Consider the following 14,473-nt stretch of genomic DNA (forward strand, 5'->3'; position numbering starts at 1 on the left):
TATGTGTTTGGAGAGTTACTAGGTGTGCAAAAATATCAAAATATCAATATATCGTGTCGTTTAATGTGATGATACAGTATCGATATCGCAGACTGCTGTATCAATATAGAGCCAAGAGTATTGTTTGGTATATTTTACTGAATTATTTTGTTACAGCGCTACAGTTTTGTTGCAGTGAAAGGAAACTTGTTTATGCAACACATTTGACATTTTCACTGTTTTGAGGATTAAAATGTTTGTGTTTCATATAAACTTTGCACAAGACGTGGTTTAACAAAGACTTTTAGTATCACAGCCATGATTTAGCCTTTATTTCTTATTGAATCGTATTGAATTGATTTGAAATATATCATACCGAATCGAAAGAGCACCGTATCAAGATCATCATGGCTTATGTATAAAGATATGTATCATATCTGCAACTTCTTAATGATACCCAGCCCTAATAGAGACTATATGTTGTGCCTTCAAACCTTTTAAAAAAAAATTTCAAATTAACTCTAAATCTAACTCTAAATCTAACTCTAAATCTAAATCTACTCTTACTCTAACTCTAAATCTAAATCTAACTCTAACTCTAAATCTACTCTAAATCTACTCTAACTCTAAATCTACTCTAAATCTAACTCTAAATCTAAATCTACTCTACCTCTAAATCTGACTCTAAATCTACTCTACCTCTAAATCTACCTCTAACTCTAAATCTAACTCTAAATCTAACTCTAAATCTAACTCTAAATCTAACTCTAAATCTACTCTACCTCTAAATCTACCTCTAAATCTACCTCTAACTCTAAATCTAACTCTAAATCTACTCTAACTCTAAATCTAACTCTAAATCTAACTCTAAATCTAACTCTAACTCTAAATCTCTAAATCTAACTCTAAATCTAACTCTAAATCTAACTCTAAATCTAACTCTAAATCTAACTCTAAATCTAACTCTAACTCTACTCTCTAAATCTAACTCTAAATCTACTCTAAATCTACTCTAAATCTAACTCTAAATCTAACTCTAAATCTCTAAATCTAACTCTAAATCTAACTCTAAATCTAACTCTAAATCTAACTCTAAATCTAACTCTAAATCTAACTCTAAATCTAACTCTAAATCTAACTCTAAATCTAACTCTAAATCTAACTCTAAATCTAACTAACTCTAAATCTAACTCTAAATCTAAATCTAACTCTAACTCTAACTCTAAATCTAACTCAAAATCTACTCTAACTCTAAATCTACTCTAAATCTAACTCTAACTAACTCTACATCTAACTCTACATCTAACTCTAACTCTATCTAACTCTACCTCTAAATCTAACTCTAAATCTACCTCTAAATCTACCTCTAAATCTAACTCTAAATCTACTCTAAATCTACTCTAAATCTACTTTAACTCTAAATCTAACTCTAAATCTAAATTTACTGTAACTCTAAATCTACCTCAAAATCTAACTCTAAATCTACTGTAACTCTAAATCTACCTCTAAATCTAACTCTAAATCTACTCTAACTCTAAATCTAACTCTAAATCTACTCTAACTCTAAATCTACCGTCTAACTCTAAATCTACTAACTCTAAATCTAACTCTAAATCTAACTCTAAATCTAACTCTAAACTCTAAATCTAACTCTAAATCTAACTCTAACTCTAACTCTAAATCTACCTCTAAATCTAACTCTAAATCTAACTCTAGTGAAGAGGTATGGCTTTTAAAAACACTTCTTTTGGAACACTTTGTAATTACTACATGACATCACAAGGTAAAACAGAGTGTTTTCTGTTTGAGAAAAGAACTCAGCCTAAATATGCAGGGTTTGTGTGTTAAACATGTGTGAAAGAAACAAAACTCCAGGTCTGTTTGTGATGAGGAAACAACGTTATAACACAGATCACAAAATAGCGTCATATGGGCCCTTTAATATAATATCCTTAAAATAGAGAAGTGTATTTGATTGTCTTTTTAGATAGAAGAATAGAATAGAATAGATGAATTTTTTGATTTTTTTGACAACATTATCAGAGTGTCAATGGCAAACACACATATATCTTTATATTTTTTACATATTTTTTCAGTTAATATATATATTTTTTATTATATTGTACATTTAGAATATTTTGGGGGGGATAAATCATGATTTTTGGTTATTGTCAGTGGTATAAATTAGTTGCAGTGTTTATAATTTATTGTCTAAAGGTTCCTGAGCAATATATGGTACTTCAAAATGTGTTACTGTGACGAGCCTAACACAGTGACATTTTCTTCTGTAAAAGCTTCACATCTAAAACAAGAAAATCAAGTCAAGAGTAGAAAACCAGCGAACATTTAAACCACAGGGACGCTGCAGTCTACACAAACATTCGTCACTGATACAGACTTTGGATCAGACGCAGCTGAACTGAACATTTCTCTCCTTAAAGATCATGTTTCTGAGTCTGTGCTGAGGAAATTAATTGTTGTGGGGCGAGTTGAAGCGTCCTTTATCTCCCCCTGTCGTTAGTTAACGCGCAAGCTCGGCTCTGCACAGTCACAGCAACAAAGGGCAAGCTACTTTCAGTTTCCATTTTAACACTTCAAGTTAATTTGAAAGAAAATATGCGCCGCTCCATGGACAAAAAATAAACTAAAGAAACACATGTGTCTGTAGTTCTGCCTCAGAGTCGGGCAGAATGTTCAGGAGCAGTTTTTTTATTAAATGTGTCAGTGCATTTTGATATTTTTCTTATCAGCGCAACACACCTGGTTTATATTGAGCACTATTTCTGCTTGTACTTGTTATGAGACGAAGCGATTGGTACATATTGATCTTTGCAAATCTAATTAAGAAAACCTAATCTCTATGCTGTATCTTACGTAGATAATTATACATAAAGCAGCGGTGTAACATTATGAGGTAATCAAATATACATCTTAACAATCGGACATGATGGCCAAGGTGCTTGTTGTAATGTGATGTTTTGGTTCTCAAGACGATTATCCAGAAAGCAGAATGAGCCTCACAGGAGCCTCTCATTTGTGTTGCCAATTTCAATGCTGAAATCCATTTGGTTTAAACATAAAATGCTTCTCTCTGATCTAAATGGTCGCTGTTGAAGTTTTCAGCTTGTCCAAGAAACATTGGAAGTAAATGGCTGGAGACCAACTGGATGTCTTTAGCAGGAGAAGTTTATTTATCGTCATTAATACAGGTCCAGGGGGAATTGAAAAGTCAACAAAGTATGATTTTTGAGTGTTCAAGCCCCTTTGACTCTGCTTCCAAAGAGAAGGTTTATAAAGCAAGTGTAGTGAGACTAAGTATGGGCATGATTAGTTGACTAATTGCTTATTGATCATTAAGAATTTCGTTGATTACGTTCATTTCTAATCGACAAACTGAATGTAGGTTTCTGTGCGTAGATACGAAGCTGCATCTGACAGCGCAAACACGGGAGTTGCGGCCTCAGTCCCACATTTTAGCTCTGGCACCTCCTTGGAGACACTGTACCGCTCAGTGAATGTGTTTACATGCACATCAGTGTCCCAGTTTTGTCATGTAAACGCAGTATCCCGCTTACTGCGACATAAAGAGCTGCGCTAAACCTGCACACGTACGATCTCTGAAAACATCGCGACACACATATAAAACAGACTCACCTTCAGCATCTACATCCCTCTGTCACAGAAAAAAAAAACACCTATATTCCACTGAGTTGTGTCCTTTTAGTTCGACAGAAGCTGAACCGCATCAGCGCACAAGAGCATTTTTTTTTTCTCTACTTCGTTTATGCAAATTAGCCATGCGGTTTTAAGTTTCGTTTCTGTGAGACTTGTGCAAAGCTGCTTTAAACACATTATAATCTCAAAACGGGCTGATGTGGTTCTATAGTGGTTATATGTTGTAAAGTTGAGTTTATTTATGCAGATTAGAAATAGTAATAATAATGATGATACTTGTTATTATATAAAATTCTCCCGACGATCGATTAAGAAAATTTCATCGAATGCCCATCCCTACGTGAGACTATGAAGGCCAGAAGCCAACCGTTCATGACTCAGTGTTAGTGTATGTCGCCTCTGCAGCTCAGGGAGTGAATTCTGGAGGTTCTGAGCTTTCACATGAGGCCTGTTCTTAACCTGAGAATGTCTTCAGACTGGTTTGTTTCTGAAAATACTAGCTCTTCTTACTTCCTTTTCTAATTACAGACATGTTCACTCCAGTCAGACAAGTTGAGTTTGTTGTCTGCATTAGTCTCGAGCTCACTGCTGTAGACAAAACCAGTCCAAAAATGCGAGCGTGAGTTTCTCCCCCCTCCCTTCAGCCTGATGAGCTCACGGCGGATGCAACACATCTCTCCTCTCACCCAGGGGACATGAGTTTTAAATTACACCGCCCATCTCTATGTGGGCTCAAGTCAAACAGCAAAGATGTGGGTCGAAATTTGCAATCTAAATCTAATCCAAAAATAGTGGAGCCCGAGTAACATGACTGCAGAGGAGTATCATGACTGCAGAGGGAGCGGCCGCTTTTACATGGAGCTTTGATGTTTGTTTTTGCACAAATCCTGTTCTTCATCATCACCCCAGGGTCACAACTCAATATGCACTTAGATTAGAAAGATACACCACAGGATATGTTCAGATCCCACAATTTTTTTCCCTCTTTGCATATCCTTTTAGTTCAATTACTGCTAAAGAAAATCTCATTCGGTTTTAACATCTTTTTGAATAAAAGTAAGGATTAATTGGGGCATTTTCAGACAAAAACAGGCCTTCACAGTCGGAGGGAAAAAAATGTATATAGGAAGTTCAATTAAATTACAAAGAAGTGTAAATATATTATAGTTGTTTTACAGCTCACTCAAATATTGCAAAGTATCAGTTGGTAGATTTCAGTTTCTAGAAGATGCTGTCGTACTCTCAAATGGGGGGCAAGAGTCATTTTTCCCTACGTATTAAATTGTACTTTGCCATGAAATCCCCGGAAGATAAATTCACTAATGTAAGATAAGATAAATATTATTATCCCCAAGAGGAAACTGGTCTTGGGCTCACTGCCAGCAGGTTAAAACGCGGTTATACTCATACATCACACTACAGTGAGCCAGAGACGACAACAGTCAGAGCTCATTTAAAAGAGCTCTTGAACATGATGAGATATCGGTGACTAGCAGTTTTGTCAACTAAAGCTTATAGAAACTAGACAGTATTTTTCGGACTATAAGTTACACTTTTTTCATGGTTTGGGTGTTTCCTGCGACATATACTCCGACTTATGTATTAAAATGTTCACACTGACAGCTGCAAGAGGGCGCTCTAGTCTTGTGTGTTAGTAACTGCGGCTCCTGTTCCTCCTGTACCACTGTCACTTCACTCTACTGCACATGTCTCCTGCAGAAAGAGCCTCTGTCCTGTCTGTATCATGTCAATCGATTGCACCATTACTTCTGTACCACTGAAAATTTAAAACTTAAACAAACTTATAAAGACGACTGAGAAGACTGAACACAAATGCCCCCAAAAAGAAAATCATATTTTGCAGATTACAAGTTCCAAGTAGCGAAATATGCGGCTGAAAACGGTAATCGAGCAGCAGAAAGAAAATTTGGAGGGAGTGAGAAACTTCTGACAACCGGTAGGGTGCACCATGCAACTTTCCTGGAAGTCACTGGATGGATGGACAAAGTCTGGACTTCAGAGACAATTGAATCCATCCTGTCGGGATTCAGAAAGGCCGGAATAATTCTAACTGGAACTGATGCTGAGTCTGACGACAGCTATGCCGAAGAGAAAGCGGCGCTCTGTTTACCTCCGGAGGTCGCGGAGTTGCTCAAAAGTGACACTGAGTGCGATTTATACTCCAGAAAATACGGTACACATTTGAAGTATCGATACTAAAAAGTCACATTCACAGGAAAGAAATGAACCTTTCCTGAAGAGCTTCAGAATGATCTTGAGCTGTATCAGAAGACCACATACAGTAGACTAGTTTACGCTCATGGGCCATTATGGAAGCTACCTGGACAATTGAGGGATTACATAGAAAATATTATGATTCAATGATAAAAAGCACATTCTATTGTCTAAATGAAGAGTGTCTTTAAACTATCAATGTGGTATTAAAATCAGTATTGAGTATGAACAGTCCTTAGTATCGAAAACAAGTTTGAAATTTTAGCATTTAGCGCACATTTTAGTGACTAGACCCTAGAACTCGCATTATTACTACAAAAATCTGTCATAACAATTTACATTTCACCTGCCCCCATCGTATCAAGTATTATTGTGCTTTAAATCATTATGGTGTCATCTGAAACCCAGATGGTTTTAAGCTGCATATCCTTCTCTTCTCCTTCCTTTAACCTCTGCTAATGTTATTGTCTGCATCTCCAGACATATCATGCCCCTAACTCCATAATGACTTTATTTATATCTCCTCGTCTATTTTCAGCCCGCCGTTGACGCAGTTCTTCATCGAATGTGGAGCCCTGGTGAGGACGGATAAGAAGCCAGCGCTCTGTAAAAGTTATCAGAAACTCGTATCAGATCTGTGGCACAAAAACAGGTGGGTAATCGAGTTTAACCACACTTTATGATCAGATTGTGTTAAACCAAAACTCAGATTAAAGTCTAACTTGAGTAACAGAGCCTTAGACAGAACAGGAGTGTGATGCCATAAGCTGCAAAGTATCAGTACAGTTTGTCAAAGCCTAATATGAATGAATGTTGCTACTTCTTGTTCTTCATTTTATAACTAAGTCTTCACTGGCCATGTTTACATGATGTTTTTTTTAATTCCATATGAATAGTTCTGAATTAAAATATTCTCAGAGACTACATGGAAATAATAATTCCGAATTGAGGTTTACATAGAAAACAAGTTAAATCGCTTTTATTTAATTCTGCTCAATGTCTGGGGGTGGGGAAGGGTTCTGACAGGTTCACGAACATATTTACGTTGACCCGAAGAAAACACATACTTCAGCTGCTACTGGCTTTTTGTCATCTTGGTTTGTCGTTACGTCACAGACACAAACATGATCCGACTTTTTTCACGGCCGTTCCGATGATGATTAAGCAGCAGCTCCAGAATTTTCTCATCTCGCTTTACGTCTATGAGCTGAGGGAGAGAAGGGAAGAGTGTCGGAGAAGGGAGGAAGAAGACAAACTGAGACAACAGCTGCTCTACCTCTGCCCACTCATGCATCCTGCTCACAAATCCAAAGAGCAGTGGATGAAAGTCCGAAACAAGGACAGTTGGAGCCAGATTGTCCGATAAAGGCGACCCAACGAGCATGCACTGAACGACCGGAATTATTTTTAAGAAGAATAAATGTTTACATGATTGAGGAATAAATTTATTTGCCTTTAAAATATAACAAATCATCCATTTACTTGAGAATTAAGTTTAATTTTGACTAATCATTTTCATTAAATGATCTTTTTAAACAAAACAAACAAGTGGAATTCATTTTTATTCAGAATTTAATGATTTTTATTTGGAATTAAAGCCCTCATGTAAACGTGGCAACTGAGTTTCATACCAAATTTGTCTCTCTCTCTTTGCAGACCTTCGTACGTTGTGCCGACCACTCTTTTCCAAGGGATCAAAGCCATTAACCCCATGTTCCGAGGATACTCACAGCAGGTACACTGTGTCTCCTATAAAATCTCATGCTGGTACTTTTCATTGAGTTTAAAGCACTTCTGGAAAATCAAAATGTTGTACAAAGTGCGGGTCTTGTAGAACACAAAACCCGCTGGATGCTAGAGCTGCAAGATGAAAGAGCCTTTACCTGATTGATTTTGAACCGTGAATCAAACGAGTCAAAAATTCCAAATATATAAATAATCAGTTCAGTCTTTTTGTCAGTCACTACGTTTACATGCACGTCAGGAAAACTGCATGTCTGGCCTAGTCCAGTTTAAGCAGATTTTTCGAAATGCATGTAAACCCGGGAGAAAAGAGGATGTCGTGAATCGAATCTCAAAGATCCCAGTAACACATCTGGAGAAGAATATAATATCACAGTTTGATTTAGGCGCAGACTAGGGGAGGCAACTGCACAGCGTAAAAACAGTCAGGAAAATATTATCTGACGTGTTTGGAAGTTCAGTCACTCATTTTAGATCAACAGCAGTGACAAACTATGACATTTCCACGAGCACCCACTGACCACATGTTGTTTTATTTTGGTCGTTCAAGTGAAAATTAAACCTGCAGGAGCTTCAATGTAAAGCAGTGTTGGGAAGGTCACTTTTAAAATGTATTCCCCTACAGATTACAGATTACATACCCCAAAATGTAGTCTGTAACGTAATCCATTAAATTACTTAAAGTGAGTAATGTAATCTGAATACTTTGGATTACTTGATATTGTCATGTTTTTTAAAACTACATGAATGTATCAACCACATCCTGAAAATTCATGTTTGTTCTCTTCAAATTGGCTGAGCCCAAGACTTCATGAACAGACTTTTGTTTGTTGTAGAGAAGCAAAGAAAATAAAAAGTCCAGTCTTTCCTTAACCAAATTAAAAATATTATTGATAGAGAAATGATTTTTATATGAGAAATTAGAAATTTATATGAGTATGTCCACCTACTGTTAGGTCTCATACTGTTTAGTCCTGGTTTCGACCTGGTTTAGTCCTGGTTTAGTCCCAGTTTAGACCCGGTTTAGTTCTGGTTTAGTCCTGGTTTTGTTCTGGTTTAGTTCTGGTTTAGTCCTGGTTTAGTTCTGGTTTAGTCCTGGTTTTTTCTGGTTTAGTTCTGGTTTAGTCCTGGTTTAGTTCTTGTTTAGGCCTGGTTTAGTCCTGGTTTTGTTCTGGTTTTGTTCTGGTTTAGTCCTGGTTTAGTCCTGGTTTAGTCCTGGTTTAGTCCTGGTTTAGTTCTTGTTTAGGCCTGGTTTAGCCCAAAATGTGAAAACAGGAAAATACCTTCATGTAATCCATTTATTTCCACAAAGTAACTGTAATCCAATTACCACTCACTGAAACAGTAACTGTAACTGAATACAGTTACTCATAATTTGTACTCTGATTACGTAACACCGGTACATGTAATCTGTTACTCCCCAACACTGGATGTAAAGTATATTTGTGCTGCGGATTTAAATGCAACTAACATGAGTATCTTTATAATTAATAATGTTTTGATTTGTTTATTTATTTATTTATTTTTCCAAGTTTGTGCCAAAAGAGAAACAATAATCATACTACATATACACTATAAACAACAGAAAATTCTTGAAAAGGTGTGAGAAGAAGAAAAAACTTATACGAACCCACCACTGTTCATGACATAGTTTAAAAATTGATGTGATTTCTTATCGACATTGATCACGGAACTTTTCACATATTTGCATATAGTAAAATAAATTTCACGCACAGAAGTTTATCAGTTATAATTGTTTCAAAATTAGCAAAATGAAAATGAGAAAAATTTAAGTTTTTTGTTTTTGTTTATGGTCGTAGAAACTAATAACAGTGACAAAGAAGGCACAAAATTTATTGTTTATGATCAAAAGAAAAGGTAATGTTAAAGAAAAGCATGTGTTTAGTTAATAGTCGTGGTTTACTTGTAAGATTTGATTTTTATTTAGCTTTTTTGAAGCGCACCAATTTAGTACAAGCTTTGATATGGTCACATGCTTTTGAGAGTGGTTCGAGACAATCGCTTTTTTAAAATTCATTTGACCTCTCAGGTTGTATTTGAATTTAATCATTTGTGCAGAACGGTTTTTGAATATTATTTGGGAGCAGGTTGAGTTTAAATGAAAATGGAAAAAGACTAAAAGCACTTGAAAGCATCGTAGTCCTCTATTACCTAATCACATAATAATAGCAAATACAATCACAATCGCAGTGCTTGGTTAAAAAAAAAAAAAAATCACAATTGAATATTTTCCCCAAAATCGTTGAGCCTTACAGGACGCTCTGTGAAGGGGCTGTAAAACTCCCTGTGGCCTGTCCCTGCCTATTCCCTTTCAGTCCATGCCCGTTTATTGTTGTAGAAATCGCATTAAGTCAAATCACTGACAGAGCCAAGCCTCTGTAATGCACTCAGCCTCTCGCCTGAACAACTACTGCCTATCACCAACTCGGAGAAAAGCAAAAAGTGCTATGCCGAGCACTGCCTTGTAATTCTTTTTTTTTTTTTTCTGCCATGACACCCAGACTTATGTCAAATGAAAACTAAAACACTATAAAATGTAGGGTTGTCGAAAGTTTCAACTCCGTGATTCCGTGGAAGTAGAAAGTTCAAAATCATACTTCGGAAGATTCTCCGTAGTTTTATGCCACACAGCCAAAGGAAGAACATTTCTATGAGTCAGGTTTGTGGAGATGCAAGCGTACTCAGAGTAAGGATGCGTGTTTTTCAGTACAATTTGGATGCAAAAAAGTTACATACTGGGACTTTCAGGACAAAATGTGACCTTTCCTGAACAGTGTAATTCTGAGATTAATCAAGTATTAGACCTAATGGTAACATAAAGTTCTGTTTTAAGGCTGTCACCACACACTTTATACACATTTCTCAGACAGGGCCCTTTGTGCATCCTTCTTAAAACTTATTGCTGCTGTCGTCCTTTTGTTATTCTCCTCCTTCTTTATGTTACGAACCGAAGATTAATTTATTTCGTAATGGAGCCCTACAGCGCAGAGTCCTGCACGGGTCCATTTTTGGAGACCCGATCTCGCACAGTACAGCACCGCACCCGCCTGTTTACCCGAGATTATATCAAACTTTTGTGCTGCACACACCACGGACTGAACCCAGATTAAACCAGGACTAACCTAGGACTAATTCCAGGACTGAAGAGGAGGACTGAACCAGGACTGAACCAGGACTGAACCAGGACTGAACCAGGACTGAACCAGGACTGAACCAGGACTGAACCAGGACTGAACCAGGACTGAACCAGGACTGAACCAGGACTGAAACAGGACTGAAACAGGACTCACTGCCGGGATGGGCTCAGAAGTGACCGCAGGAGAAAGGACCGACGGGGAGCTCTGTATTTCACGGACTTAAGAACGGCAATTGACCGATCGCACTTTGCGGACACCCTCCTCGGGGTTTTCTCTCTTAAGTCCAAGATTAGACCTGGTTTAGACCTGGTTTAGTCCTGATTTAGACCTGGTTTAGTCCTGATTTAGACCTGGTTTAGTCCTGATTTAGACCTGGTTTAGTCCTGATTTAGTCCTGATTTAGACCTGGTTTAGACCTGGTTTAATCCTGGTTTAGACCTGGTTTAGACCTAATTTACACCTAGGTTTAGACCTGGTTTAGACCTGATTTAGTCCTGGTTTAGTCCTGTTTTAGTCCTGACCCGCCCATGTGTAATTACCACCCTCCCGTAATAAGCAATACACGTTCATACGCTGTAAAAAAAAAAAAAAACACATGCAAAATTCTACTAAAAAAATCCGCGAAACAGCGAGACTGCAAAAGGTGAACCGCGATATATTGAGGGACGACTGTATTGAGTCAGTACAGAAAAAATGACATGCTTTTAAGCAGCGTATATAAAAACTTTTCTTTTCTAAATGTAGTGTCTAGCCATAATTGTTTTAGCTTTTCTTGGGCCCTATATATTTCCTAAACTTGTTATTTACGTGACAAAGTGTGAATGGTGTTGTTTATGCTGAATGCAGCTCTTCCTCCTCCTTTATCTGAAACCATCTGAGGAATATTAAACTGTCACACTTTGTTGAGCAGCTCAGTCTGCACGACGGAGCCATGTTTGGTCCAATGAGAAAAGACTTCGATTAGTCTGAGAGAGGTGTTGTGTTTCAGGAGATTATTAGCTTTTGTTGCACTTTAATTAGTATCGGGTCCCACGTTGGTGCTTTGTGAAATTGCAGATAAACAAAACTATGAAGTGAATTTGAAGCATGGGGAAGATTAGCTGTCTACTTTGTTTATTGCACATTTGTTGATATATTTAATTAACTGGATCTAATTAGCTCAAATTGATTGTGAAGATTTCAAAGTGGAACTAAAAACTAAATCAACTTCTTTTTACTACTAAACTGTGTATATGGTGAGAAAAAAAGTTAAAAAAATGCATAGTACACTCAGATGGCCGAAAAGCTTCCCCCATTTCTTAACAACTCTTCGGCAAAAGAGCTTTCGTCAGATAATTTCTCTCGCCTTAGACCGCAGCATACGCCACAGGTCCTTTTGTTGGCAGTTTTAGTGCAAACTAGGTACATTTGCAGCTTTGTGGTAAATAAAAAAAAGTGTTTGTCCTTGCTCCACTGGCCACTGCAGTTTTAAATACTTGGTGCCAAAGATGAACTGTACCAAAAATCAAAAGATCAATATAAACTTTAGTCTAGACATGTCAGTTTCAAATTTGGCCCTCAATATAATTATATTTGGCTCACAAAGTCATATCAAATATGTATTAGAGCTGGTCCACCGCCTACAGATAGGCTATAGAGACGTTATTTATTTAAAATGTTATTAGTTTATCTTCTGTTTCTTCTGAATTCAGTGTTTAAGCAAAACTATTATGAAACATTTATTTTAATAAGAAAAGGTTTAACATTACATATTTCAAAAGAAAAGAAAACATGCAGGTGTTGTTTAAATTTTTCCATAAATATTTATTTTGGCCCACGACTTGTCCCAGTTTTTAATTTTGCCCCTCTGTGAATTTGAGTTTGACACACTAATTTAGTCGATCTCTGTGTTGCCAGATTGCCATTAGCCGAAACTTGAACTTATGAACATGAAATAAAAACTGTAGTGATCCTGCTCTTTCTGCCTGAAGTCCACTTGTCTGTGCTTTCAATAAGGTGGAAGAAAATCCAATCGGAAATCGAGATTCATTCTAGGGAAACAAAATACATGATTCTTGTTTTTCCTATATAAGCAAGTTTCATTGTTGACAAAAGCGCGCGTTGCATGCTGGGAATTATTTTGGTCGGCGGCAAGAAACACTAATTCAACATGACGGACGGAGCGAGAAAGCACGTAAAGGGTATTGATCCCGGTTATTTATCCACTCTAACGGCAGAGGACCCAAGACGATTTGACCAGAAATTGGTCAGAAGCATCGATGGACGACAAATCACCCTTTTCAACCCCGACAAAAGGTGGACCAAACAAAATTTCTGGTCGGAATCGCCAACTACCTGGACAAATATTCACTTTCGGCGATATCCACAATGACTTGGTGGAAACTCCTGGGCCATTCACAGCAGAAAAGATGAAAGTCTACAAGAGTCTCGATGTGTTGTTGAACTTGTTGGAGTCCACGGTTTGTTAGGATCTTCTACGTTTGCTCTGCGGATGTTTGAAAGCCGTTTAATTCGCCGTTAGCGGTTCTTTTCACTCGGAATACGAAAAAGACATTTTCCTTCTTTGTGCATCCGATAATGAGGCAGGAATTTACCATTATCGGGGATAAATACGCAAGGTTACGCACTGTGTTTGACGCTATCGTGTTTCTTGCCTCCGACCAAAATATTTCCCAGCATGCAACGCGAGCTTTTAATAACAATGACGTCAGCTGAAACTCGCCTATAGCTCAGCACTAACCCTGATTACAGCCTGGAGTTTGTGAGTATCGGTACAAACGTGAGGCTGCGGGGGCGGAGTTTAAAGCGTGGATTCCTGTTTTTAACCAATCACCCTGTTCCTCATATGTCCTCATGTCCAGGTACTCCCCAGTTTAGCAGCCCTGTTTGAAATGTGGTTTTTGGCTGAGTTTAGGTGTTAAATGTTTAGCTTTCTGCTTTTCCACGCGTTAAATGGAAGCTATTGATTTTATGCCTTGTCCTTGAATTTTTCTGTGTGAGATGAATCTGACAGAGTGTGAGCTTGCTTTCCTTAAAAATCAATGAAACTCTGTATATTTTCCTCCAGTATCTGAAGATGACTCTATTTCCCTTTTAATAAGACATACACCATTATTTATTTGATGTGCACAATTATAAACAATTATTATTACACTAATTAGAACTAAGGAATAAAGTGAGTCAAAATCACAATTTGAATGGTCATAATTAGCGACCGCAAAGGCTACAATTATTCTGGTAATCTTCTGCAGAAAACAAAAGGTCCTGTCTCCATGGGGGCGCTGTTTATAAAATCTGCTAAGCCTGTAGTTTTCCTGATCTGTGTCATAATGTTGTTTCCTCATCAAAAACAGCGGAGTTGTGTTTTGTTTTATTCACACACAAATCCTTCATATTTAAGATGAAACAGAAGACACTCTGTTCCACCTTGTGATGTCATGTAGTAACAAAGGAAATGCTCCAGTGTTTTTAAACTCCATAGACCTTCACTAGAATCATTTGGGTAATTTCAGTCCTGGAATTGACAGTTTCTACTGAACTAAAGGTAAAAGGAGCTGTTAACTTGAACAACACTGCTTCATGACATCACAAGGTAAAACAGAGCTTTTTGAGCTTTGGAGATGTAGACTCCAGGTATGTTTTTGAGGAGGTAAGAACTTTTTAACTTGACTTAAAGTTCATAA

The 14,473-nt window shown here is 37.3% G+C and overlaps 1 protein-coding gene across 4 annotated transcripts in view; it reads left to right on the plus strand.

Annotated features, from left to right (window-relative positions):
* The window catches only part of usp33 (ubiquitin specific peptidase 33), a 73,937-nt gene that overhangs the window by 23,521 nt on the left and 35,943 nt on the right, over positions 1-14,473 (plus strand). For all 4 annotated transcript variants that reach the window (XM_055151827.1, XM_055151829.1, XM_055151828.1 and 1 more), the window contains exons 8-9: positions 6,428-6,541; positions 7,546-7,624. In XM_055151827.1, the coding sequence (XP_055007802.1) occupies positions 6,428-6,541; positions 7,546-7,624 (193 nt within the window). The remainder of the gene's footprint in view (positions 1-6,427; positions 6,542-7,545; positions 7,625-14,473) is intronic.

This window comes from Boleophthalmus pectinirostris, unplaced genomic scaffold (assembly GCF_026225935.1).
Source record: "Boleophthalmus pectinirostris isolate CB_2022bp ecotype Guang Dong unplaced genomic scaffold, ASM2622593v1 HiC_scaffold_16, whole genome shotgun sequence".
NCBI lineage: Eukaryota > Metazoa > Chordata > Actinopteri > Gobiiformes > Gobiidae > Boleophthalmus > Boleophthalmus pectinirostris.